The sequence below is a fragment of the Sorex fumeus genome, unplaced genomic scaffold, assembly GCF_029834395.1.
Source record: "Sorex fumeus unplaced genomic scaffold, SorFum_2.1 ptg000123l, whole genome shotgun sequence".
NCBI lineage: Eukaryota > Metazoa > Chordata > Mammalia > Eulipotyphla > Soricidae > Sorex > Sorex fumeus.
In genome coordinates this window covers 4918071-4945454 of record NW_026606180.1, presented here as the reverse complement: position 1 = coordinate 4945454, position 27384 = coordinate 4918071, and the positions used below count along the sequence as shown (strand labels likewise).

The 27384-nt window shown below is 42.0% G+C and overlaps 1 protein-coding gene across 1 annotated transcript in view; it reads left to right on the top strand.

Moving 5' to 3' along the window:
• Window positions 1-27384, top strand: part of ZFAND3 (zinc finger AN1-type containing 3) — a 306708-nt gene that overhangs the window by 81980 nt on the left and 197344 nt on the right. Inside the window, exon 2 of the mRNA XM_056137350.1 lies at window positions 6406-6446. Within this exon, the coding sequence (XP_055993325.1) occupies window positions 6406-6446 (41 nt within the window). The remainder of the gene's footprint in view (window positions 1-6405; window positions 6447-27384) is intronic.

The following is a 27384-nucleotide window of genomic DNA, read 5'->3' as shown; positions in this document are numbered from 1 at the left end:
CTCTTTCTTCCCAATTCCCATTTAAAAAATAGGGTATAATGACAGCAGTGCCTGTTTTATTGAGAATAATTTTAAGAATATGAAGAATATCTTAGCTCACGTTTGTTCGGACAATTGCAATCATTATATATAGTGTGAATTAGAGATATTAGCTTCATTTTTGTCTTATGTGGAAAATTATTTGTATTTATTTTTTAATCCTTAATCCTATTTTTCTAAACAAGAAGTTTGCCTGATCCCCCCCCCCCCCCCCCCCCCCGCCGTTTTCCTGTTTTGCTGGTATTTCCTGTAGCCTTACCTCATCTTTTTTTAATTGCCAGATAATGCCGTTCAAAGTTTTCAGTGAGAGGCACATGGTCAAAGACGACAGTGTAACTAGCTTTACATCTCTCTATCTTTTTACCTGGGGACATTGAGCACAGGGAGCATGAAACCAGGGAGCATGGTATCCCCTTGCTGACCTTCAATTTGGGTATAAAATATTAAGAGAGTGATCTTAACAGTACCCCACCTGTAATTTAAATTACTACATTTGATTGGGCTTTTATGCAGTAGATTTAGGCTGCTATGTTCTAGAAACTAATTTCTCTTATTAATAACTTCATCTTTTTCTTTTGTAATGTTCCCTGAAAAAAAACTTTGCAGACATTATCTGAATGATTTAGAGTTATTTGTAACAGTTTTGGCAGACTGGGTGTAGTATTGAAAGCTTTTTGTCTTTGCCAGCTAGGATGTCATCTCTTTGAACTGTCCTTTTTCTTGTTTGCCTGGGGTGAGCAAAGAAGAATGATTCAGTGGAGCTGTTTGTGGTTCTCTACTGTAGGAAGTCACACTTTCTGGCTGCTGAGTGTACGGTGGCATCCCTGCGGCTCTCAGTCTCTGATTATCTAATTAACCCTCAGAGGCCACTGGGATGATGTTCAGGTACCGCTGCTTTTCCCGTCTGCTGCCGGTTCCCTCGCCCCCATCTCTTCACACCATCATGCCGACATGTGCCGCCAGCAGCTCACATTTGAATGTGGTTGCATTAACACAAGTCGCAGCACTGGCATTAGTGTGTTAAGGATGATTTTAGAGAATTTTGAATTACAAAGTCTCATCAGTTGGTTTTTGGAATCATCTTTCCCTCCTCCCACCTCTTTTTAACTCTTCTCTCTTTTCTCATTTATTTATTTACTTATTTATTTTTGGCTGTTGTACTGGGGACCAGATGTGGGGCTGCATACGTGCAAGCTGCCCTCTAGCTGGTCACTTAAAGGTGCCAGTGGGTTCATCCCTTTTTCTGTTAGTTGGTTTTTGACACACCAGTTCTTTTCATTAAGAAGGAAATCTTGGGCTGGGATTATAGCATTTATGTGAGGCTCTGAGCTTGATCACTGGCTCCATACAAAATAATGATAGGCAGAGAGAAATTCTTTTGTGTATTTTTTTATTCTTTTTGGTCACTCCGATCATGCTGAGGGGCTGCTCCTTGGGCTGTGCTCGGGGACCATGTGCTGGCTGGAACCCAGGACTCCCACATGCAGAGCATGTGCTCTAGCCTTTGAACGATCCACCTCACCCTGAGTTTTTTTTTTTTTTAATCTATTACTACTTTTAACTGTATGTGTATTTTCCTGCCTTCTAAAAGTATTCCCCCCCCCCCCCCCATGGTATTCTCTGGTATGAACTTCTTTTTCCAACTTTTTTTTTAATTAGAATCACTGTGAGATAAACCCTTACAAGGCTGACCCTGTTTTTTAGTTTATGATCTTGTCTAACTTACAGAAATCTAGGGACCATAGACTTGGAAGAGCTTGCATATTTATGGGTGCTATTGCTTGCATATGTATGGGTGCTATTGTTTTCTCTGCTATCTTGGATCTTACGGTGCTGGAGACCACCAGGACCACCCTGACCATCCCCTGGGCCTCCAGAGCAGCTCAGAAGGCCACGTGGCACCGGGGATTAGACTGGGGTGTGCCATAGCATATTCCTAACTGCTTTATCCCAGCCTCTTGGCTCGTCTTTTCTTTTTCTCTTGCATGCATCCGAACCTGGTTCAGTCCCCAGTAGGCCATACGTTTCCCTGAACACAGAGCCTGTAGGAGCCACTGAATACATCCACGTATTCCTTCTGTGCACCCCCCTTCTTGTCAGGAAAAAGGTGTAAATGCACCTTCAGAGACCTGGGGTGTGTGTCTCAGTGCCTCTCTCAGTACGCTACCCTCGGTTTGCTCTGCAGGCAGCCCCACCCGCCACACGGCACATCTGCTAGCACACCACACAGCTGTTACTAGTAGTGTACTGCATGCTTTGTTTCCTTTTAACCTGAGCTTTTTTCAACACGAAAGAGCAGTAATTTTATTTCTGTTTAAATGCTTCTAGCCCCCTCTAAATTCTGTGGAGAGGGGTGGGTATTCCACAACCAGAAAATGTCACTAATTACCCTTCATCTGAAAAAGAAAAAAATTAAAATGTTCTTTCCAACTCTGTTTCGCTTCTTGGAGTGTCTACTCCCAGTTCTCTTAGGAGTGACAGATCATGGCCAGTTCCACAGGGTGGCATTATCCACCACTTGAAATACAGTGTGACAGAGCTCCTGAGAGGTGACAGGCTGACAGGAAATTATGGAAGCCCAGTCTTCTAGGTGATGCTTGAATGACCTTACGAAATACTCAGAACTTAGGTATTTTTATGCTTTCAAGAGAGAATTCATGTTTCCCTTTAACAAATGCTAAGTGTTAAGAAACAATAACAAAAGAAAACAAACAAACTCACCAAAGACTAGGTGCATATTAAGTACCAACGAGTGTCTAAGAGAGGCCTCACCCTTGAGACTCTTCCTTGCTTGTGGTGAAATATAATTACTCTCAAGGAGTGATGTGTTGTGAAGAAGCAGAAACAGCAAGAAGGGTTCCGTTGGATGGAGAGGTAAAGCCTAACAGGGAGGCTTCTCCAGGACGTAAGTGGCAAGAAGAGCAAATCTTCACATGATTGAAGAGAGCAGAAATGGCGTTGTCAGGAGCTCAACAGTCCAGCCAAGGAAAATAAAAAAGGAAAAACATGATTATGATCGGAATGTGATATAAATGAGAAAGTCAGATGTTAAGGAGTGAAGAAGAGCCAGATCATAAGTGAACTTCAGAGGCTTTGATAAGAAGTCCCCGTACTATGCGAAAGGCAGTAGGGAACTGGATGATATTAAGCAGGAAAATAGCATGCCCCTATTTGTTTTGTTTTTATTTTGGGGTAGGCAGCTTTGGGGTAGGCAGCTATTTTGGGGTAGGCAGCTTTGGGGTAGGCAGCTAGTTCACTGCCGTCCTGACTAGCAAGGAGATGGCGCTGCGTCGATCCCAAAGTGGTGGGAATTAACTGGGCCATCCTGATAATCCCGTTGATGTGTATTTTTTTTAATAAATTTTTTTTTCTTGACTCAGTGAGATACACAGTTACAGAGTTGTCATGATTGGGTTTCAGTCATTCACTAAGAGGCTCACATTCTAGTTAAAGCGACCAAAGTAGAAACATTGACAAAGGAAGGAGGTAGATAGTTTTGGAGTCTATTTGGAAAATAGAGCCAGTGATTTTTATTTCTTATTGCATATGAAATATTGTAGGAAAGAGGGAAATCAAAGTTGATTCCAGCGATTCTAACCTGAGCAAGTGGAAGGGTGGTTTTGCCGCTTGTAACGGTGGACAAAATAGATAAGGGTGGGGAGGGGTGTGGAGAGGGTTATAGTTTGAAATGTCGAATTTGAGATGCATTTGAGATGTCTAATTGGAAGACGCCCGAGGTTAGAACGAGGTTAAGAGGTTTGGGATAAAGGCAGACACTTGTGAGTCTTCAGAGATGTAGTTGCAGTTTAAAAGTGCAGGGACTAATTTAATTCTTATTTTTTAACTGGATGGTGACTTTGGGGTCCGGAGGCATCTCTGGGGTGTTGCTCTCTTCTGAGAGATTTGTGAGTCTCTGGACCGTGGCCGTAAGTGCGCCTACATGGCACATGGGCAGTTCCTGAGCATGACTGCCAGGTTACCGCAGACACAGGGAGGCGGGGGAGATCGCCCATTCCTGAATCCACGCGAGCCTGGGGATTTCCGTCACGAGCCCTGCGTACCTGGGTTTTTCAGCAGGTTCACTCCTCGATGAGGCTTGTCTGAGCCTGTGGCGAGTGGTCATGAGCGTGGCAGCAATTGAGTTCTGGAGGTTTTAGGCTGCCGGGGCTAGTTGGGGCAGGTGGGGGCACCAGAGGAGACAGCCTGGTGTGTGGTCTCTGCGGCGTGTTGCTGTGTTGCTCCCTTCTGAGAGATTTATTTGTGAGTCTCTGGATCATGGCCATTAATAGACTCATATGGCCCCAGAGGCAGTTGCTGGGTGTGAGCATGACTGCCAGGCTCCTGAAAGAGACATCTCATACTCTATCTACACCACTGAGGTACCAAGAGAAGCATACCACATTTGATGCGGGGTGTAAAGTGGAAGGCAACCAATCTTAGGGGGAAAATCGGTGTGTGTGTGTGTGTGTGTACATACATATATAGATGCTAATATATATATTAGTATACAAGGCTCAACCTTTAACACCATGTTAGTAATCTCTTATACAAGGGCTTACTGACTCCACAGTGAAATACAACAATCTTCACACACTTTCCTCTAAGGAAACATTTTTGCATCATTTTTAGCGGATTATTCATAACAAGCAATACAAAATAGGTACTGCTTTGGGGGCAGGCTTGGGGGTTGGGGTGGGAACATTCAAATATGGTGGTGGGAAGGTGTAATGGTGGTGGGATTGATGTTGGAATATTAAATGCAATCAATTATTGTGAGCAACTTTATGAAGAACTGTTCACCTGTTAGCTGTAGAGTCTTACTGGGAAAAGAAAGTAGTGACGCTCCCCTCCCACCAAGTTTGTCACTCCAGGACAATAACTGACCATTGGGTCTTGGGGAATTTTTCCTTAGGAAGACTTTCATCTGGAGAAGCTCATTCTGTTTTGAACACCTCTCTGTATCCCCCACCTCTCCCTCCCTAACGCAGTTATCCAGCGTTCAGCTCAGTCCAGGCTCAAACTCAGGAATGCAGATCCCAGCGTGGAGGGCAGGGCCGTAGCATGCCTGTGTGTGAGGTGGTGTGAGTGCCCTACCCACTGGCCTCTAACTAAATTACCTCAAGTAAAGCTATTTCACTTTACTAGAAGAAAGAAATAAAATTTGCTAAGAAAGCAGAAGATGGTTGGCTTTTCCATAGGGGCAAAGATTTTGTATTTGGGAGGACTAGGCAAACTCAGTATTTGGGAGGGATTTAGCTGAGGAATGGTACCACGTCAGCTTAGCCAACGAACGGAATGAGACTGTCTGGGGGAATTCTTGAAAGAAAACTGTAGGAATGAGCCCATTTGAGGAGTTGGGAGGGGAGAGATGGGGAGAGACTCACAAGTTGTTACTGTTTGTGTTATGGTGTGGTACCAAGTGCGGCGCTGTGTTGTGTTGTGAGGCGATGACAGGATGAACTTAGACCTGAGACCAGATGCTTCCTTTGCAGCTCCCGAGCCGTGTGACCTCAGGTACCTGCTCACCTGTCCAGTGGGCGAGACTTTGTGCCCTTGATTCCTAAGATGCTAACACTTTAGTAACAACTTGGGAGGGAGTAGAAACATTTCCTCATCAGTTTAGTTATCAGTTGTAACCTTTCCTAAGATTTTGCCTAGTTAGAGAAATGTTAATGGGATCTTAAAAGACGTGCTATGGAAGCTAAGCAATATGATCAGACCCTCCTCGGGGGTGTTGGGAAGATTGGTAAGATAATCTGTGTCAAATGGTCATGTAAGTTTAGTATTCAGTGAATTGTAGCTATTACCAACAAATGAAAGACAAGGAAAATAATTTGGGGGCATCTGAAGGAGTTTTGCACAACAAGATCATGTGACTAGGCTTTGGAATAGAATAAGGATGAGGTTTTAATGCTACAGAGATAATTATGAGTGTGCATATGAAAAGAAAAGTTCACCCCTTTATGAACAGACAAGACTTTTGTTATTTGTATTGATGATTTTATATAGTATATATTTCACTCTAAATAAAGAGAATGCGGAATGATGTGGGATAAATGTACTCGTACAGGTTTATTATAGCACTTCTGAGTTTGCTGCTATGTTAGTTCCTAATACGGAAACATTAAGTATTGGCTAACTTACAGATAAATGAATAAACAAGCACTGTTTCATTTATTTATGTATTTATGTGTTCATTTTGCTTTTATTTTATTGTGGGAGTGGGTGGCTGCATAAGGATCATTAGTTCAGTTGTCTAGCGGAAATTCTTCGCTAAGTTTCAAAATTTTTTATGTTTTCATTAGAATTATACCGAAGTTTTAGCTCTTCTTTCTTTTTTTTCTTTTTTCTTTTTTTTTTGCCCAGGTCCAGCAAGACTATGAACCTCTGTTCCAAATGCTTTGCTGGTAAGTGCAGTTAAAGGTTTTTTAATTTAATTTCTTCTTTTGGTTGATTTTAAGACTATCTAAATTTGCCCTTCTTTTGCCTTTTATGCATGGGGTTTTGTTTTCTTTGCTCATGTGTGAAAGTAGTTTCTTCTTACCAAAGTGCTTTCCTGTATTTGTCTGTCTTCTTTGAAAAGAAATACACATAATTGAATCAAGTAAGCTTTTCTTGGGTTACAGCTGTAGGTGTACACTGGGATTGTAGCAGAATATTACATACCCAGTTCTGATTTTGACTTCATCGGTTAACAATGAATATTGCTTTCACTAATGAGCATACAAAAGAGAGTATTTTCATGTTGGAGTAAGGGAGAGAATCATGCTGAATTAAGCTTTAAATAAAAAAACAAATCCAGTTCCTCACTGAAATCACTTTGGTAGGCCATTGAATGACTTTGAACCTTTGGTTTATCATTTATATCATGAATGGCTTGACTTGATGTTTGTCAGAGGCCATCTCTAGCCGTCACATGCTGACTGATTACTTATTACTCTTTCATGAAGTTAAAGCCATTTTTTTTTAAAAAAAGGGACTCTAATCATCTTATTTAAAAGGACAAAGTCTTTAACAATTATGTTTAACTTTCTTATTACTTCATTTTGTCAAAGATAAAGCTTGACACAGTTGAAACGATAAAGATAGATTTTAGTAATACACTAACTACAAGAGGGTCCAGCATGGACGTGTATTTATCTTCAGTTGTACGGAGGTGACTTGAGTGTTTGTTACAAAGACAGAATGAGGTAGTAGGGGTGGATTGTTAGCTTTGCCGAATCCAGCCAGGGGAGTACAGAGTTGATCTATGGATGTGTGACGGTTAGGCCTGAGAGCTGACAGCTATTGAGGTAAGATATCTCCTTATAGAGACTTTGAGATTCTATCCTCAAGGGACATTGAAGGGAAATGGATGAATTTATATGCTGTCTTTTAGTTTTTATAAATCAAGATGGAGAATTAGTGAAGAGACTCACTTGAGCCTGGCTAGAGTTTGGCAAATTGCTATCTTTCATTATGTTGTGTGGGTAAGAAAACAATTGTAGCATAAAGATTTTATGTTCTTGCCTAGACTTGGGGTGGCGTGGAAAGGACCTGGGAGGGCTGGGGCAGATGGCAGTTGGTATCTGTTAAAACTTTGAAATTCTTCAGATAACTTTGTTTTTGCAAGGCAGAAATACTGGTTTTAACCAACTTTTAATATTTCTGCCATGTTAAATGAATACCCTGTATATCTGTAGTTATAGATTTGACTTGGATGCTTCCTAAATGATGAGTTTTACTTTAGACTAATAATGAAAGTAGCATGAGACCAAATGTATACTACATTGTGTGGCTCTCTTGTAGAGCTAGATCCTCATAAAAATTCACCTTGGGAGAAGTCCAGGCACCTTTGATTAAGGTGACTCGTGTAAAATATTCAAGAACCGTTTCAGCAGTTTGCTCTCCAGCTTCTGCTGGCTAGACAAACTCCCCAGCTTGCTTTCTTGCCAATAAAGCCCCCTTTTCTATTTAGTTACTGTTTGTAGTTTTTTAAAAGAACTGTCTCCTAGCTCTATAAAGTTTTAAAGAGTTACTAATAAAGACAGTTTAGCCACGTTCTTTGTGTTTCTTTGGGTTTGGAGTTTTATTTTTTATGGTTATAATTATTATCTTTCTGTTTATCCATTTTTAATTACTCTATAAAACTTTGTTATTTAATCAGTCAATATTTTGGCTTTGGGGATACTTAGCAGTGCTCAGGCCTTCTCCTGGCTCTGTGTTCAGAGATCATTCCTCCTGGGGCTTAGGGGACCACATGTCGTACTGGGAATTGACCGTATGAGATAAAAGTATCCCTGGTACTTTTCTCTGGTTTGCACAGCTATTTTGATTTATAAAAGTATAAAGTTTGTAAAGAAAATAAAAAATCCTTTTTCCCCTAGTGTCATTTGTAAGGAATGATTTAGTAACGTTCTACTGGCTGAAGCACCATTTTTTTTTAATTTAAAAGACAAATATTATTGAATTTTAAAGGTACATTTGTGTTCAGTTCCTGTATGAAGACAAGAGTATAGAAATGCATTATAGTAGCAGAGGCATATAATGGCAAGACTACGCAAACATTACTTTGCCAAAGCTGCTATGAGTGTAAACACTCCTTTAAAGTATATTGTACAGTGTACTTTCAAAGATGGAAAAATAATCTTAAAATTGTCCACGCGGGCCAGGGGTACAGCCCCATGACAATGCATATTTTTATGTGTATGATGTTTAGGATTTTACCGTAACACAAAGCAAATAAATAAAAGCTTTGTGAGTCTTTAGGCTGGAGAGATTTAATGATGTGTGTAGTGAAAAAGTGAATTTGTATGATTTTTACATAAAATTGAATAAAATGAGTAAAAACTTATTTAAAGTCTTTTTGAGGTAGTAAATTGTTAGATTGGGAACTCTGGGTGCTAGTTTAAAGTTAACTTTGATAACTCATCTGTATCTCATAAAATATTCTGCTAAATGATGAGCTTATGCTTCTAATAAGTACTATCATTTCAGATGTTTTCTTTTCTTATGAAAGAGTATTGGACTATTGGCATTGGAGAGATTAGTATAAGGGGTGGGACATTGGCCTTACATGTGCCCAATCTGGGTCTGGTCCCTGTCATATGGTCCCTTGAGCACTGCCTGGAGTAAATCCTGAGTGCAGAGCCAGGAGTAACCTCTGGGCATTGCTGGGTGTGGGCACTGCCCCCCTCGCTGCTCCTACCCCCAGATTTGGACTGTTTGAAATCAGAGGAAGGAAATAACAAAGGAAATATGGAAAGCGAGAGTTACAGAAAAACACTGAAGTTTTCTGTCAAAATGTACCAGGTGGTTGTGTTTCTCTGAACTGTTGGAATAAGAAATGCCTCTGTCTTCCATTTGCTTTTATGTAGAAGAGTGTCCGGTCTATGGCTGAATTTGTTATATGAAGTCCTATAGTACAGTAGAAATGTGAAGGTAGGGCTGGAGAGATTGTACAGAGACAGTATATTTTAAAGCACTTGCCCTGCTTGCTGATGGTCCCTGGCATGACATTAGGCCCTGGAGCACAGAGTCAGGAGTGAGCCCTTAGCATCATCAAGTGTGGCCACCCCTAATGCCCTCCCCATGCCAGGGCTACACCTGGGAGATCTGTGCTGAGGGCTCAGGTGTTTGCTAAGGAAAGGATAGTGTTGAACTAAAAGGACATGCAGTTTATTTGAAGTTAGGAAATAATGACTTAGCTATTGAAATGGACAATATTTAAACGCCTGTGAATGTGCTAGCAGCTGATCTTGCCACAGGTCTTTTCCATTTTTTAATTAAAAGTGTTAATTAGGGCCTTCCTAGCCGTGCTCAGGATACCCAGTGGGTATTCCAGGTAGTACTTGGCCAGGCTCTGTGGCTGGGTAAGTTACAGTGCTTCTGCTCAGAGCTCGTGCACGGCAGCCAGGGCCTGCTTGGGGGAACACGTATTTCTGGAGGCTACACCTGGTGTGGCTCTGTTGGGAAAGGGGTTCGTTTGAAATGGGGATTGAACTCAGGGCTTTGTGAACTCCAGGCATGTGTGAAAAGACTAATCCCCAACCCCCAGATCTTCCAAGTTTTGGGGGGTGGGCTGAGCCTTCCCGATGATTCGTAGCCACCTGGGCCAGGGGTCACTGTGAGCACTCCGGCTGTGCTAGGGATTATTTTAGCCATCCCAGCAGTGCGAGGGTGGGGTGGGCGGTTGCAGGGCTGCACCCTAGTCATGCAGGGGCTTGAACTGGGGTTGACCCATACAAGGCATGTGCCTTATCTATCATATCTCTCCAGCTCAGTGAGAGAAATTGAGGGTCTTTTTGGGGAGAGGGAATTTTCGTTCTGATTTTCCAGTACGTTGAACAATATTATCTGTCAGTATGTTCTTTCATTTACCATTTTATGTTGGATAGTATTCTCTGTCAATTTTCTTTCAGTTAACATTTTTATTTTCAGTTTTTGTAGGACTACTAAAAGAATCAGTTGATGTCTATAATGGTGACAACATTTCATGACATAGTATTTGTGTTATGTTGAATAAATACAATCAACATGTATTGATTGAAATGACTATTTCAGTTTTTCAGATTATGGGTGTTGTGGTTCATTAGTGGGTAGGGAAATCAATTTAATAGGTCATGATCAGCATTTCAAGAACTCGAGGATTGCAAATCATAGTGCATCTGGAAAAGGGTGAGTGTTCTTTTGTGAAACCTCTGAGTTACATATATAAATAAAAACAAAATGTGTAATGGATTTTGATAGAAATATCTTAGTGGGGTTTAAAAGTTTGAAAGACACAGCATTGCAGAAATTTACTGGAAAGCCATCTATTTGTTTTGAATCTTATTTTCTTAGCAGAATAGGATATATTACCTTTTCCATCATCAGGGGTATGAGCCGGTATTTTTGACCTTTGTTCTGGACTTTTGAGTAGCTTGGATTATATGATTGTGTGAAAAGTATGAACTAAACTTGATTATTTATTGCTGTGTTAAAATGTATATGAAAAGTCAAGCAATAGATAAATCTTAAAATACAGAAATGAAATTGCATACAAGTTCATATGCCCAATTTATGAATTGAGTACAAACCCAGTTTATGAATTTTATATACTAATTGGTCTTCTGTATTTTAGGGACAGTCAGTTACTAATTTATGATGACCTCAGGTGCCACTGTATGAAACACATTATCATTATCATTAAAGCAGGTGTCTTCACAGAATGGTTTTGCTAGACAAAGGTATAAATTATAGAAACACCGAATAGTACTATGTTGGGAAGGCAGTTTTATTTATTTGTTTGTTTGTTTGTTTTCATCTATTTGGGCCACGCTGGATGGTGCTCAGGTATTCAGGGGTCAGAGCTCACTCCTGGCAGTGCTCGGGAGACCATATCCAGCTGGGGGTAGGCCTGGGTGGGCTGTGCGGGCTGTGCGCAAGGCAGGTGCCCTACCTTCTCTATTTCTCCTTGGAATTTTTTTTTTTATTAGTGAGACATCATGAGGTACAGTTGTAGACTTACTAATTTTGTGCTTGGGTTTCAATTATACAGTGATCAAATACCCATCCCTCCACAGTGCCCATTTCCCACCACCACGGGTCCCAGGATCACTCCCACCCCCCATCCCCCCATCCCACCCTGTCTCTGTGGCAGGGCATTCCCCTCTGTTCTCTCTCTCCTTTTGGGTGTTGTGGTTTGCAAAAGAGGCATTGAGTGGCAATCATGTTTGTTCTGTAGTCTACTTTCAGCATGCTTCTCCCATCCTGGGAGGATCCTCCCAACACCTTTATTTGGTGTTCCCTTCTCTATCTGAGCTCCCTTTTCCCCTAGCGTGTGTGGTTGGCCTCCAAGCCATGGAGTAAAATTCCTGCACTCTCCTTGGAAATTTTTAAAGAACTGACTGGAGTCTCCCAGCAGTGTGGCGTTCCTTCTGCCATCGTAGAAGTGCTTGCTGTGGAGTCGAGATGACCGGGACCTAGTCTGCCATGCCCCATCCCTCTGCTGGGTCCGATATTTCCTTATGAGTCTCACAGGTCAGGCTTTTACACCTATGGTTTAACTGACAGTTATTCAGTGCATCTAGGCTCTCTCTTTTGTAAAAAAGACTGCGTGCCCCTATTTTCCCCAGTCTGTTGTCCAATTTCAAACATAGTTTCAGATGTTTGCTGCAACAGCATTGCACTTCCTTGCACCAAAATCTGTGTTGGTCAGGCTTCAGCCAGAGAGACAGAACCAGCAAGATAGATGTGTTAAGATAAGTTCTTAAAAGAACTTGGCTTCCTGATTGTGAGGTGGACCAGGCAAACCCAACATCCATAGGACAGTCTGATGGCCGAGAGGAACTCTTGGGCAGGGCTGAATTTCTTCAGTATAGAAGGCAGTCTAGGAAGGGCACTTATAATATCATTTTATACTCAATAAGAGAGTGGGTATACAGCTGTATTTCCAGGGAGGGAAGAGTCTTTGAGTAGTTCTGATGCCAGAGACATATCAAAGACACACTTAACATTAATGAAAAAGGATTCCATTGATTCTCTGGACTTTTTGACAGCTACATACATTTAATTTTTAATAATTTTTAGTAACTTAAAAATATACTAAATTGTGAAGTCAAAGTAAGTAATTACTTTTAGACTGTGGATATAATTCCATTGTATTGTTTTATCTGACTAAATGTTAGGAGACTTGATGTTCCATGATTCACCTCGTATTGGAGATGAGAGACGATTATTCACAGTGCCAGAAACTGTCTTTCTCTTTTAAATTTTAGCTTTTACAGGTTTGTTCCTTTGAAAAGTAAGTTTTTCATTTTGTTTGATAGAAATGGATAAGAATAAAGCATTTCTTAAATTATAAGTTAATGAATTATTTGAAAGTTAGCTTCAATGTAACTTTCATATATTAGAGAAAAGCAGTTTATGCTTGTATGTTTCATGGTTTTAGCTTGTGCCGTGTAAAGAAAAAGAGCAGGAAGGGAGCACAGAGCCAGGAGTAAGCCTTGAGTACAGCTGGGTGTGGAGTCCCTCCCCCCTTCCAAAAAGAAAAGAAAATAGCAGTAAGTAAAGAAAATGACATTTATCATACAGAAAACACATCTCATTACTTGAGCTAACTACTTTTGTAGGAACCTTTTTTTGGCTACCTATGTAACGTTGAAGAAGATTTTGTAATTAATGAATTTTTGGTACTGACTTTGGTCAGCAGGAGAAGAAAATTTTGTGTAGAATCTTAGTTTCACATTTATTATTTCTTGATATTGTCAGAGAGCTGCAGTTTTAAATTCAAAATGGACTTTAGGGAGGGCTTAAGGCACTTAAATAGCTTTATTAAAGGATATGATTTTCCCCATTGCTGCAGTATTTTGTATTTAATCTGAAAATTATCAGGCTTGTTTGCTGCTGTCAGACTTTTAATCTCAGTGCAGCCTGAACATCAGTATCTCGTGTTCTGTGCTCTTTAGGATGCAGTTAGATGGGTTGTTGGGGGGTTGGGCACTTTGGTGGCAGTGACGTGAGACGCCAAGACCACGAGTGCCAGTAGCATTCTAAACATATTACTTTATCTAAAATAAATTAAAAATAAAAAGTGTTACTTTTTAAAGCATAAGTAATTAGTTTGGTCCATCGTTCTTCCCCACCTTTTTTTTGTTATTTTTGTTCCTACTGGGCAGTGCCCAGAGGCTGTTCCTGGCTCTGCCCAGGAGTTTGCCCTGGCAGTGCCTGGTGGACGTGTGGACTGACCCAGACACCCAGGGGAGGGGGTCCATGACAGGCACTGTGCTCTCACTGGCCGGGGGCTTGTCTGCCCTTGCAAATAGCCTCTCTCGTTGTCGTCCATATTTGGATTTCTCCGACAGTAAGTGATGCTGAGCATTTTCTCATGGGCCTGCTGGCCATCCGCCTGTCTTCCTCTGAGAAGTGTCTGTCCATTTCCTCTCCCCATTTGTGGGTAGGGTTTTTGAATTTTTTTTTAATCTTTGTGAATACTTTATAATGAAAAAGTGCTTGATATGGACATGTCAAAAATGGGAACGATGTGTGTTGGCAGAGATGTGGTGAAAAAGGAACGCTCATCCACTGCTGGTGGGCGTGTTGTCTGGTACAACCCCTGTGGAAATCAGTACGGAGAGTCCTCAGAAAACTTAGAATTGAGCTGCCTTGTGACCCAGCAACTCCACTTTGGGGCATCTGTCCCCAGGGCATAAAGACACTCTCTCGAAAGGACATATGCACACCTACTCTTTGCTGCAACTCAGTACGATAGTTCAAATATGGAATCTGCCTAGGTGTCCAGTGACAGATGAATGAGTTATGAAGATGTAGTATATAAACACAATGGAGTACTGTGCCGCTGCAAAGAACGATGAAATCATGCAATTTGCTGCAACCTGGTTGGAACTGGAAGATGCCATGTTGAGTGAAGTAAGTCAGAGGAGGACAGACAGACATGGGATGATCTCACCTAGCTGTGGAATATAGATACTGGGTGAGGAGACGTGGTAAAGGAGGGTGCTTCGATAATCCTTTACCCCATGTTTGGGTAGCAGACAGAGAAGAAGGAAAGAAAGCAAGGCAGGGGTGGTGAAGAGAGAATGAGAAGATTTAGGCATACAATATGCATGAATATTTAGGCAGACAGTAGGCTAAAGTTAAAAGGCGAGGGCTTTGGTTATACCAGCGATACGAGTGAGGGGGTTAGCTCTATACCCCAAACATAGATTCAGCAGAACTGAAAACGTGCGCTCTAAGGGGCAACCACTGAAACTCTGTAATGTGCCTGTCAAGTTGACAGGCGGTGGGAGGGAATCTGGGAACACAGGTGGAGGGACGTTGACAATGGTGGAGCAGTTGGCAGTGAATTATTATATGCCTAAAACTCAACTAATAGTAACTTTGTAAATCATGGATCTTTAATAATAATAAAAAAATAGCCTAGAGGACCAGAGATGTAGCTTAATGGCTTGCACGTGGAAGGCCTGAATTTGATCCCTGGCACTTGGTCCCCTCCGTGTTGCTAGGACTGGTCCCCATGTACTGCCAGGATGTACCCTCAAAACCCGAAGAACAACACTCAGAACCTAGGAGCTCGCTGTCCTTGCCTCAGCTCTGTGTGCTGATGGTGTGGGCTCAGTCCCTGGCACTGCACTGTGCCCTCGCAGGGTGGGATGTGGCTTCTGAGCTGAGCTGGAGGAGCCCCCAGCACTAGTGGTTGTGGCACAAATAACCAAACCCCCAAATACCACTCTTCCCCTCCTACCCCATAGCGCAGGGACAGAACTAAAAATGGACCTTGTTTTTAGGGCCGATATCACATTCATATTCACATTTGGAGAAAGGAACATTAAGTGCTGATTGAAAAGATTACAAAACAGTGTTGTATTATCCTATTTTTAATTAGGTTATACATAATTTATATGTAAGTGGTTATATGGCATAATATTTAAAAGAAGGTATGTGAAAATTTTAATTTTGGAAATCCCAAAGTAGCAGTATTTATGGTTGTTTATTTTTGGGTGGACACACCCGTCAGTGTTTGGGGCTTATTCCCGGCCTTGGGCTTCAGGGCAAGGCCAGGTGGTGCTCCAGGGATCATATGTGCTGGCTGCCAGAGAGTTTATGGGCGATTTTTAATTAATTTTGGCTTTGTTAATTGAGGCGTTTGTTACTCTTATAATTTTAAAAAGTGCATTCTGCTGTGTCTGGCTACCTTCAGAACTGGCTGGTTTCTTTATGTCAAGAAGCAAAAACGATCAAGACACGAGCATGCAGCACAGAGAATCTAAACACTGACCCCCGAGCATCCAGGCGGTGTTAGGAGGCACACAGTGCCCGGACAGGGGTGGAATGGCAGGTAAACAAAGACAGAGTTTGTTTCTCCAAGTTTACTTGGGTTTCATGATAACTCCTAGAACAGAACAACAGATTTCCATTTGATAGCAATGAAAACATTCCCTCATGAACTTGCAGTTCCATTCCTTGAAGTATATGATCTCATTTTTTTGTTTCCGTTCCCTTCTGAAGTTCAGGTAGATTGGGCCAGTTTCTAGATGAGGACAATGGTGGAGATGAGGACTTGTAGGTTAGAACTCAATTTTTTGTTTGCTTTTGGGCCATCCCCAGCAGTGCTCAGGGCTCTGCTCAGGGCTCACTCGTGGCAGGGGTCAGGAAACATCTGTGGTGCTGGGGTTGTGTGTAGAGGGGGCGCCCTGCCCTCTGGGGTGGGCTGTAACTGAGTTCTGAGCATCTGCTTTCAGAAGAACAGTGAATTTGACACTTTAAGCACTTAGGCATGCTTTAAGTGCTTTAACTTAGAAATTATAAGTGTTCTGTACCTGATAGTAAAATAAACAAAACAAAATGATCAAAGTTAGTCACTTTACGACATGGTGAGACTAGTTGAGTCTGTCATATCTTAAGTGAGTTGCTTTCTTAGAGCATTTGAAAAGGGATCAAAGATTAGGTAGCCAGGATCGCTGGGCGAGGGCTCCAGAGCTGCACCCCCAGTGCTCTGCAGACTGTGTGTGTGTGTGTTTGTGTGTGTGTGTGTGTGTGTTGGGGGAGTATTGAATTACAACTGACGGAATTCAGAACAAGTGCCTTGCCTCCTATATTCTCTCTCTGGCTCCGTATGTTTTTAAAATACCTTTGTGGTATATTGTACTAGTCATTTTAAGTGAAGCACTTAAAAACCAATCATGTTGGCATATAGTGCTCTAGTTTCCTTTAACTGTTAAAACATTCTATTATAATTAATGTCCTGATTGACCTTAAACAGTCTTAGTTCATGCTTTTATGCCAATGAGGTAACTCAACCTTCCTTTGTTTTCCTAGCATCCTGTTGTATTTCTGAGAGTCCTAATTTGGTTGAAGAATTTTTGGCCAGTCCTTATTATGTTAATGCCCCAAATTTTCTACCTTACTCATGGACACAAAAGTTGTATTTAGCTCCTTAAAAAAAATAACAACAACAAAACCAAACCACAGTTGCAACCTTATGTTTTGTCTGTTTAAAAAATAATTCTTGCTTGAAAATATTAAGACTGTCTGTTTATTAGAAATGATTCTTTGTGGTTTAAGGTCATTGCTGTCAATGGAAGCGAGACTTGGGGCACCAAGCCCGGAGTTGATTTGCTCTGGCCATACTTTCTAGTCTGTAGCAGTTTGCAGTCTTACTAATAAACATTTTTAAATCCTGTGGCTAATTACTATTCTAGTCGAGATAAATGAAGCAGTGTTTTGAAGATGATGTTGTTATGGAAATTAAGTCAAAAATAATCATTGCATTTCTAATGGGAAACAAAGTAGTGCTGTACTTGAGCAGCTTCTTTTGTGCAGTAAGTGGGCACCCTGCGACTGCGTCAGGAGAGCCGTCTTCCGCTTTTGACCGAAACAGGAGACATTTAACAGTGGATCTCTTCCTGCCATGTGGCCGTCATTTGGCTTTAATTCTGTGTGCAAGTTGGTCTAGTGCTTCGGTTTCCGTGTGGCTCACAAGATAATGAGACACAGAAAATACTAGAATTTTGTTGACTTATTTTTGTGGGCCATACCCAGTGGGGCTCAGGGTTTGCTCCTGTCTGCACGCAGCGATCAGTCCTGGCTTGGGGGACCATACAGGTGCCGGGGATGGAACCAGATCAGCTTCATGCACGGCAGGTGCCGTCGGTGCTGTACTGTCTCACTGGCCTTGCTGTTTTTGTTTAAGATCTTACTTATATTAATTTTATTCCTTACATATAGTTGATCATTTTATTGTAAACATCACCTTTATTAGTGACCTGAAATTGTCTCATCACAAACTCGATAGAAGTTCGGTCTTATAGTTTTAAAGGCCAGGGGCTGAGTTGACGGTGGCAGGAAGCGAGGTTGGTGGCCTTCCTGAGGGCTCAGACAGAAGCATTTCATGTTCCCCTCAGCTTCTGGTGTCTGCCTGCGATTCTTGGCATTTCTTGGTTGCAAATGAGTGAGTTACTTTCACCTTCATCTTGACTTGACGTTCCCTTCTGCCTTTTCTGTGGACAGTGTCTTTGGATTTAGGACTCTACCCTTAATTCGGCAAATAACATAATCCTTAATAATATTTGCCAATTTCAGTTTTTCAAGTGGGATTATATTTAGAGGTTCCTCTGTATTTTTTTCTTTGGCAGTAGGAAGACTGTGAGGAGGGGGAAACCAGTTCATTCATTTCATAAGTGTTCAGCTTTTAAAAGAAAATTGACATATACAATATATGTGCTCAGATTTTATACTGATGGCACATCTTTATCCAAGAAGTCTTATTTCTGAGATATGCTTCAGTTAAGATGTGGTGGAATACATTATTTGTGATAGGGCAACTCTGACATAAAAAGCGAGACGCAGATTAATTACTAATATTCCTTAGTGTCAGGTTCTCAGTAGACTAATTAAGCTAAATTTGAATCACCAGGCTTAGTGTATGAACTTTTTCAGGCTTGGAAGGAATATAGGTAACTGTCGGATGTAGGAAAGTTTCATGGGACTTTTGGGGTAGATAGCTTTTCTGTTTTCTTAACTCTACCAGACTTAGAATAATTCTTTTTAATTAAAAATACTGGGGAAGGGGTAATGACACCCAGCTATATAGGGACCTGTTCTAGCCCTGTGCCCATTAACCCCTCCTGGCAGTGCTGGGGATTGAGCTGGGGCTCCTACATGCAGTGCTCGTGCTCTGAGCCTTTCAGGCCATCTCCTTGGCTCTAGAGTACTCCCTCACTGGGCCTTCAGAAAGTCTTCTAATTCCAAAGTTATGGTAAGGTTGCTTTTTTGACACTTTCTCCTTTGTTGTAGCCTTTAATTCTTAAGTCCTTAATTGTTATTGCACAGTAGTTAGGGCCAGATAGGGGTACCTAGGGATAGTTAGAGATTATGGGTAAAGTGACTGTCATTTTTAGGCCCTTATAGTACAAACTAAAATATATTTAGCAATATATATTTTTTTCTTTACTATCATTTAAAAGCCCTATTACTTCAGCTGATTGTTACTCTACAAAATAATAATAACTGTTTGTAAACAATTTTAACATTTACCAAAGGCTTATTTTAAACTTCTTAATATATGTTTATACTAAGTATTTGTTAGGGAGAAGAAAAACTTAACACATGACGTTCTCTTATGAAGAAAAGTAACACGGGCACATAATCATAAAAGAGAACTGCCAAAGGAGCTGGAGCGATAGCACATCGGGTAGGGCGTTTGCCTTGCATGCGGCCAAACCGGGTTCAATTCCCAGCATCCCATATGGTCCCCTGAGCACCACCAGGAATAATTTCTGAATGCATGAGACAGGTGGAACCCCTGTGCATTGCTGGGTGTGACGCAAAAAAAAAAAAAAAAAAAGAAAAATAAAAAGAATTGCCAAAAATGAATTCTTAAAATATAAATGAAATAAGAATTATTATTTTGAAATAAGATGGAGAAAGGGTGTGGAAATTATATGTGTTTTCAAATATAACAGATTTTTTAGTTAATTGTGAAGAATTTTGTGTCTCCGTGTTCTGTGTAAAAGAAGTTGTCGTTTCTGTCCCCGCTCCATTTCACTTCTGTGCTGCAGAGGTGCTCACCCAGTTTCAGCCGCAGAGCTTGCCAGGTGCTCCACATCAGTCTGTAGTTCCTGTCCACGTGACCTCAGACTCCCCAGTGTCTGCACTCCCTTTGTTCGGTGTTTGTACGAGGGGCCGCTCTCTTCATTGAGAAACTCGTCACGATTGTGGTGCTTGCTGGGGATTACCAGGCGCTTTACACACATGTTCACAGAGGTTGTGCGTACCGGTCCTGGTGCTAGCGGATCTTTCTTTGGTGCTTATTGGGCATCGTACCCTTTCTCATGTGGTACGGAACACACCTCTGTCTGTGGTGCGGTTGGACGTCGCCATGTGGGAGGGGATCATAGACAGCAGGACCGCACGTCCCAGGGAGGCGCTCTGAGGCTAGCCATCGTGGAATGAATAGGTTCAAAGCAGTGAACTGAGCTTCAGGTTTAGGTGTGTAGATTCTAATCCTGATCATCTCCCACTAGAAAGCATTGTTAGACGTGACACTGTATATCGTGTTCTGTAGAAGTCCTGTGGAGGCACAGTGGAGAATGCCTCTGTGTCCGCACTCTGTGTGTAGATCAGGAGTATGTGCTTTAACTGTTGTAGTTTGGTTCAGTTCACTAGTCCTTAGCTGTCCGGGGAAAATTAGAAAACTGGAAGGTTCACAGAAACCAGATTTGGGAAAAGGTGTGCATGCGTAGTGGTGGTGGGAACGCTATTGCCTAATGCATTTTCTGTTTGGGTAGTGAGATCTTTATTTCGGAACATCTTTCTTGTTCTTGTTCAGCCGACTTTTAACTCATTAACCTTGCTCTCTGTCCCGCAGAGTGAAGCGCCACTCTAATTTAGACTGCTGCATTTAGCGTCTCAGAAGATTAAAAAAAATGTTTGCAAGTCTGACTTTAACAGGGCTGTTTGCACATTGTCAGCGTGAAGGCAGAGATGAGTTTCATGTTTAGACTGCGCAGCCTGCAAATTCCCTTTGTTAAACCTTCTCTCTGGTATCCTGTTCTTTCATACATGTGTGCATAATAGTGTTGGGAAAAATTCTTATTTTTTGTATCCATATTTAGTAATTTGGTTGAATTATGGGAAAGCCTGTTCTTTGCCTTGTGCATTTGTTCATTTGGAAACCTTGTATAGTTTGTAGAGACACCGGTGATTTCTTCCCCAAGCATCCCTGTGGATTTTGTTCCATATTACAATTTAATTCCACCTCCCTGTCCCATACTTCTGTGCTGTTAATTTGTACATTTCAGTGCAGTTTGTTTCATCCTGTGTTTTTGTAATCCAAACTGAATGTAACGAGCTGTGTGCTTGAGGGACCTGCCTTTGCCTTGCCAATTAGAACAAAGTGGTTACTGAGAAAGAGTGTGTTTTAAATAAAACATGGCACCTCTGAGTGGGACTGACATTCATTTGGGACTAAAAAGAGATGGATTTAACTCTTTGACTCACACAAAAAATGAGCCATTACTAAAGATCAGCTTTTTTTTTTTTTTTGTGGGGTGGCAGTGAGGAAGAGAAGGACAAAGATTTATCTTTGTGAAAGGTTTTGTAAATTTTCTTAGGAAGTAAATATTGAAAATATTGGTGATTCTCTATGTTCATTTATAATTTAGGGTCTCTGAAGCAGTGCTCAGGAGGCCTAGGGACCTTTCCCTGTGATACTCGGCCAACCTGGCTGGTGGTTTGGGCAAGGGCCAGTGTGGGGGTCAGGCGCCTGTTCCAGACTGGGCACTTCACCTCCAGGGCACAGTCCCGAGAACAGAGCCAGAAAGAGCTCCTAAGAACCCGCCTTATGTGGCCCAGAAACCCCTCCCAGGAATGCACCAGCCCCAGAATGCAGTGCTCAGGATTACCCTCCTGCCCTGTCCTTGCAGTGCTCAGGGGTCATTGGGGGCTTAATTAAAGATGTTCCGGGTCTGTGGTGATGGCATCTACTGCATGTAAGGCAGTAGATCTTTGCATTATCTCTCTGTCCCATATTTGTAATTTTTTCCCCTGCTTTTTGGGTCACACCCGGTTATGCACAGGGATTACTCCTGGCAGTGCTCGGGGGACCATATGGGATGCTGGGAATCGAACCTGGGTCGGCCGCATGCAAGGCAGATGCCCTACCCGCTGTGCTATCACTCCAGCCCCCATATTTCTAATTTTAAATCCAATTCTTTATAATTGAGCCTTGTTAGCAAATTTTTTAAAATTTTGAGTATATAGGGACTGGTGAAATTTCTGAAATTGGAACTCTTTATGCTTAGAAGGTGATGCTACCTAAAATCCTAGTTTCATTGATCTTTTAAATTTTTCCTTCTATCAAGTTTTCAGGGCTGGAGTGATAGCACAGCGGTCGGGCATTTGCCTTGCACACAGCTGACCCTGGTTCGATTCCTCTGCCCCTCTCGGAGAGCTTGGCAAGCTTCCGAGAGTATCTTGCCCGCACGGCAAAGCCTGGCAAGCTACCCGTGATGTATTCGATATGCCAAACACAGTAACAAGAAGTCTCAAGATGGAGACGTTACTGGACTTAGTCGAGCAGATCGATGAACAACGGGAGAACAGTGATACAGTGATCAAGTTTTCAATGTGGAAGAAACCCTCCACCAAAAAGAAATTATTGTAATTTATGAGGAAGAATATGAGATTCTGCCATAATACGTAGATGTAATTTTATTTTCAGATGACAAAAATTTCAGTGATTCGTGACCTAAGACTGTTTGTGACTCGATTTGCACTTTGATCAAACACCTGAAGCACAGCTGTGGGCCCTGGGAAAGTGCCCTCCAAGTACCTCTGGGTGTCGGCGAGGTGGTTGCCCGCCTTGGGTCTGAACACTGACCCATGGGCTTACGAAAACCTGTCTGAAGGTGCTGTTGGTCATCCTCCTGCACTCCCCTTTCCCTGGGCACCATTGGGCATGACTTCCATATAAAAATAAGAAAGCACCAGCGACTTTGAATAGATTCTCATTTACTCCATAAGCAGACCCCTCTTAAATGGGCATCTTTATAAAGTATTTGTGTCTGCCTTTAAAATAGAGTTCTGCACATCCATGCCAGCACTGGTTGCTTTTGTTCAGTTGAATGTGGGCCAGTCTCTGTGGTGTGAGATGATATCTCATTGTTGTTTTGATTTGCATCTCTCTGATGTGGAACATTTTTTCATGCCTTCTGGCCATTTGTATTTCTTTTTTGAGAAAGCTTCTGTTCATTTCTTCTCCCCATTTTTTGATGGGGTTGGAGGTTTTTTTCTTGTACAATTCGACTAGTATCTTGTATATCCTGGATATTAATCCCTTATCAGAATATTGGGTAAGTATTCTTTCCCATTCTGTGGCTCTCTCTGTATTTTATTCGCTGTTTCTTTTGAAGTAAGACACTCTTCCACTGTTGGTGGGAATGCTGACAGGTCTAACCTTTCTGGAAAACAATATGGACAGTCCTTCAAAAACTAGAAATTGAACTTCCATCTGATCCTGCAATACCACTTCTGGGAATATAGCCCAAGGGCACAAAAAAGTACAGTAGAAATGACATCTGTACCTGTATGTTCATTGCAGCACTATTCACAATAGCCAAAATCTGGAAAAAACCTGAGTGCCTGAGAACAGATGCCTGGTTAAAGAAACTTTGATACATCTACACAATGGAATACTATGCAGCTGTTAGGAGAGATGAAGTCATGAAACTTGCTTATAAGTGGATGGTCGTGGAGAGTATCATGCTAAGTGAAATGAGTCAGAAAGAGAGGGACAGATATAGAAGGACTGCACTCATTTGTGGAATATAAAATAACATAACATGAGACTGACACCCAAGGACAGTAGACACAAGGGCCAGGAAGATTGCTCCAGAGTTGGAAGCCTGCCTCCTGAGTGGGAGGAGAGGGCAGCTGGAATAGGGAAGTGATCACTAAGGATATGATGATTGGAGGGATCGGTTGGGATGGGAGATGTGTGCTGAAAGTAGATAAAGGGCCAACCAGGATAACCTCTCAGTTTCTGTATTGCAAACCATATAGCCTAAAAGTAGAGAGTATGGGGAATATTGTCTGCCATGGGGGGCTGGAGCGATAGCACAGTGGGTAGGGCGTTTGCCTTGCACGCGACCGACACAGCCGACCCGAGTTCAATTCCTCCACCTCTCTCGGAGAGCCTGGCAAGCTACCAAGAGTATCTCGCCCACACAGCAAAGCCTGGCAAGCTACCTGTGTCGTATTCGATATGCCAAACACAGTAACAACAAGTGTCACAATGGAGACGTTACTGGGCCCACTTGAGCAAATCGATGAACAACAGGAAGACAGTGACAGTGACAGTGATGGAGGCAGGGGGAGGGTCAGAAAGGGAGATATACCGGGGAGAATGGTGGTGGGGAATGTGCACTGGTGGAGGGATGGGTGTTTGATCATTGTGTGATTGTAACTCAAACATGAATGCTTGTGACTGTATCTCACGGTGATTCAGTTAAAAAGAAATAGAGCAGATACGTCAGATAAACTGTAGTTCAGTACTGACTGACACAAGGAAAGAACGAAGTTTCTTATATTTTTTTCTTATTTTCCCTAGGACTTGTATTAAAAGGAAACAATGAAATTGTTTAATTTGGTTGTACTTTTTAAAAAATGTAGCCATTGTAAGATTATAAAGATTTCAATTTTATAAAGGTGGGTTTCAGGCATACAATATCTCAATAACAATCCCTTCACCCATGTCCCATTTTCATCCGCCAATGCCCCTCCCGCAAATTTGCTTCTCACACTTTTATTCCAGGGGTTGTGCACACAGGGTGCGTGCGCACACGCTTTTGCGTTGTGGTTTACCGTACACTTTAGCACCTTTCAGCACCACCTCCTCCTCCCTGTCCTTTCCCCATCACCCCCAAGGGGCATGTTTCCTAGTTCTCATGTTCTTTGTTTCCATTGTCTTTGGGTATCCGACCATTTCTTTATGTCTGGAATCTGAGAGATCATTCTGTGTCTCTCCTCTGACTAACCCCACTCAGCATGGTACTCTCCAGGTCCCTCCACACAGCAGTACATTTCAGAATTTGATCTTTGCTTATGACTGAGTAGTATTCCATTGTGTATGTGTACCATGGTTTCCTTATCTAGTCAATCTGTTCTTGGACAGTTGGGTTGCTTCCAGATAATGGCTGTGCAGCAAGGAACATAGAAGCGCGAATGTCTCTTCTCCATTGTGTTTTGGGCTACTGCTATATTCCAAGTGGGGTCGCTGTGTGAAATGAAGCTCAGTTCCTAGATTTTTTTGTTTTCCCAAAAAGCTGGACCAGACAGCTTTCCCACTGGCATTGAGAATTCCTTTTTCCTCACACCCATGCCGGCACTGGTCATTCTTTCTGATGTGTGCCAGTGTGATGTGTGCCAGTCTCTGGCATCAGATCATGTCTCACTGTTGTTGTGATTTGGAACTCCCTGATGTTTAGTGATGCACGGCATTTTTTCATGTGCTTTTGGCCATTTGTATTTCTCTTAGAGGAAATATGTCTGTTCACCTCTTCTCTCCACTTTCTGTTGAGGTTGGGTGGTTTTTTTTTTCTTGTCAACTTCTACCAGTGCCTTATCTATCTTTGATATTAACCTCATATCAGATGAGAGTTGGGTAAATAATATTTTCCATTCTATGGGCAGAAGCTTCTTAGTTTAGTGTGGTCCCATTTGTTTATGTTTTTTTTCACTTGCTTGGTCGATTGTGTTTTATCTCTGAAGGTACCTTTAGCTTTGATATCATGGAGAGTTCTGCCTGTGTTTTCCTCTATGTACCTTACAAATACACGTATTAGTATCAAGGTTTTTAACCCATTTTAATTCGACTTTTTTGCTTGGCGTTAGAGATCTAAGGTTTTTTTGTTTGCTTGTTTGTTTTTGCACATAACTGACCAGTTTTCCCAGCACTGCTTGTTGAAGATTCTCTCTTTGCTCCACTTTATATTTTTTGCGCCTTTATCGAAGATTAACTGATCATCTACCTGATGGTTTGTCTTTATTTCAGTACGATCCTATTTTCATTACTGCTGCTTTGTAGTACAGTTCGAAGTTGGGGCAAGTGGTGCCTCGCCTGTTCTTTTCCCCAAAGATTGCTTTAGCTATTTGAAGGCGGAAGGGGGTTTTGTTCCACATGAATTTCAGGAGTGTTTGATCTCTTTCTTTGAAAAATGTCATGGGCATCCTTACAGGGACTGCATTGAGTGTGTACAATGCTTTGGGGGAGTATTGCCATTTTGATGATATTAATTCTCCCATTCCATGAACAGGTGATGCGTTTCTATTTCCTCTTGTCCTCTTTTATTTCTTGAAGTGGAGTTTTTGTAGTTTTTACCTCTTTAGTTATTGCTGATTCTGAGGTTCTTGATTTTCTGAGACACAATTGTGAATGGGTAAAGGTAAAGGTAAAGGCCCTCCCGTTGATCGTCGATTTGCTCGAGCGGGCCCAGTAACGTCTCCATTGGAGACTTTGTTGTTACTGTGTCTGGCATATCGAATACGTCACGGGGAGCTTGCCAGGCTCTGCCGTGCGGGCGAGATACTCTCGGTAGCTTGCCGGGCTCTCCGAGAGGGGCGGAGGAATCGAACTCGGGTCGGCCATGTTGGTTGCTTGTAAGGCGAACGCCTCTTTCATTATTTGCATATAGGAAACCTACAGACTTTTGCCTATGAATTTTGTAGCCTGATACTTTACAATAGGAATCTTCACAATAGGACTTTTATCGAAAGCTTCTGTATTAAAGATACCAAAGGGGAAATTCAGATACAGAAAGACTTGATAATGGATTTACAAAACATTTTAACATTAACCTTGCAAGCAGGAGAACAAGAGGAATACATTTCTATGGAGTAATTTAGTTAAAAGCTACATGGTCGGTCTACCCTGTTGTAAAAAGCTTACCTTTCTGGAAAAGTAAACTCTGTACTAGAGGATGCTAGGTTAACTAATTCTGCATATTACTAACTGTCCCGATGAAAATCTTACAGGTTCTACTAATGGTTTGAAGAGAGGCATTCTATAACTATTATTAAATATCTCATGCCATTTTTGAAGAGTAGTATCCGTAATGATACCATCTTAATTCCCAACAGTTTTCCGAGCAAAGATCACTGTCACTGCCCTCCTGTTGTTCATCGATTTTCTCGAGCGGGCCCAGTAACTTCTTCATCTAACTTCTCCATCGTGAGACTTGTTGTTGCTGTTTTTGGCATATCAAATACGTCACAGGGAGCATGCCAGGCTTTGCCGTGTGGGCAGGATACTCTCAGTAGCTTGCCGGGCTCTCCGGGAGGAGCAGAGGAATCGAGCTTGGGTCGGCCGCGTGGGCCGCGTGCAAGGCAAACACCCTACCCGTTGTGCTGTCGCTCCAGCCCCCGGAGTAAAGGTAATTTTTTAAAACTTTTTTTGGCGAGTGGGGGCATACTGAGTGATGTTCCGGGCTTACTCCTGACTCTGAACTTAGGGATGTCTTTTGTGGTGCTTGCAGCACCATATGGGATGCTGGGGATTGAGCCTGGGCTGGCCACAGACACGGCAACAAGATGTTTCTAGGAATCTTTTCCCATCTCTTACTCACTGGTGGTTCAGTAGCGAGCTGTTTAAATTCTAGGTGTTTTAATTTTACTGCATTTCAGTTTAAATTTTGGTTTTAGTGCATCATGATCTGAGAAAATAATTGATATAATTTGTGTCCTCTTGACCTTATTAGGGGTATGTTTTGTGGTGGTCTTTTGGGAGAATGTTCAGTGGCCTTAGAGAAGAACGTGTATTTGGCTCTGCGAGGGGTGAAAGACCCGGTTCTGCTAAACCCCTCATTTCCA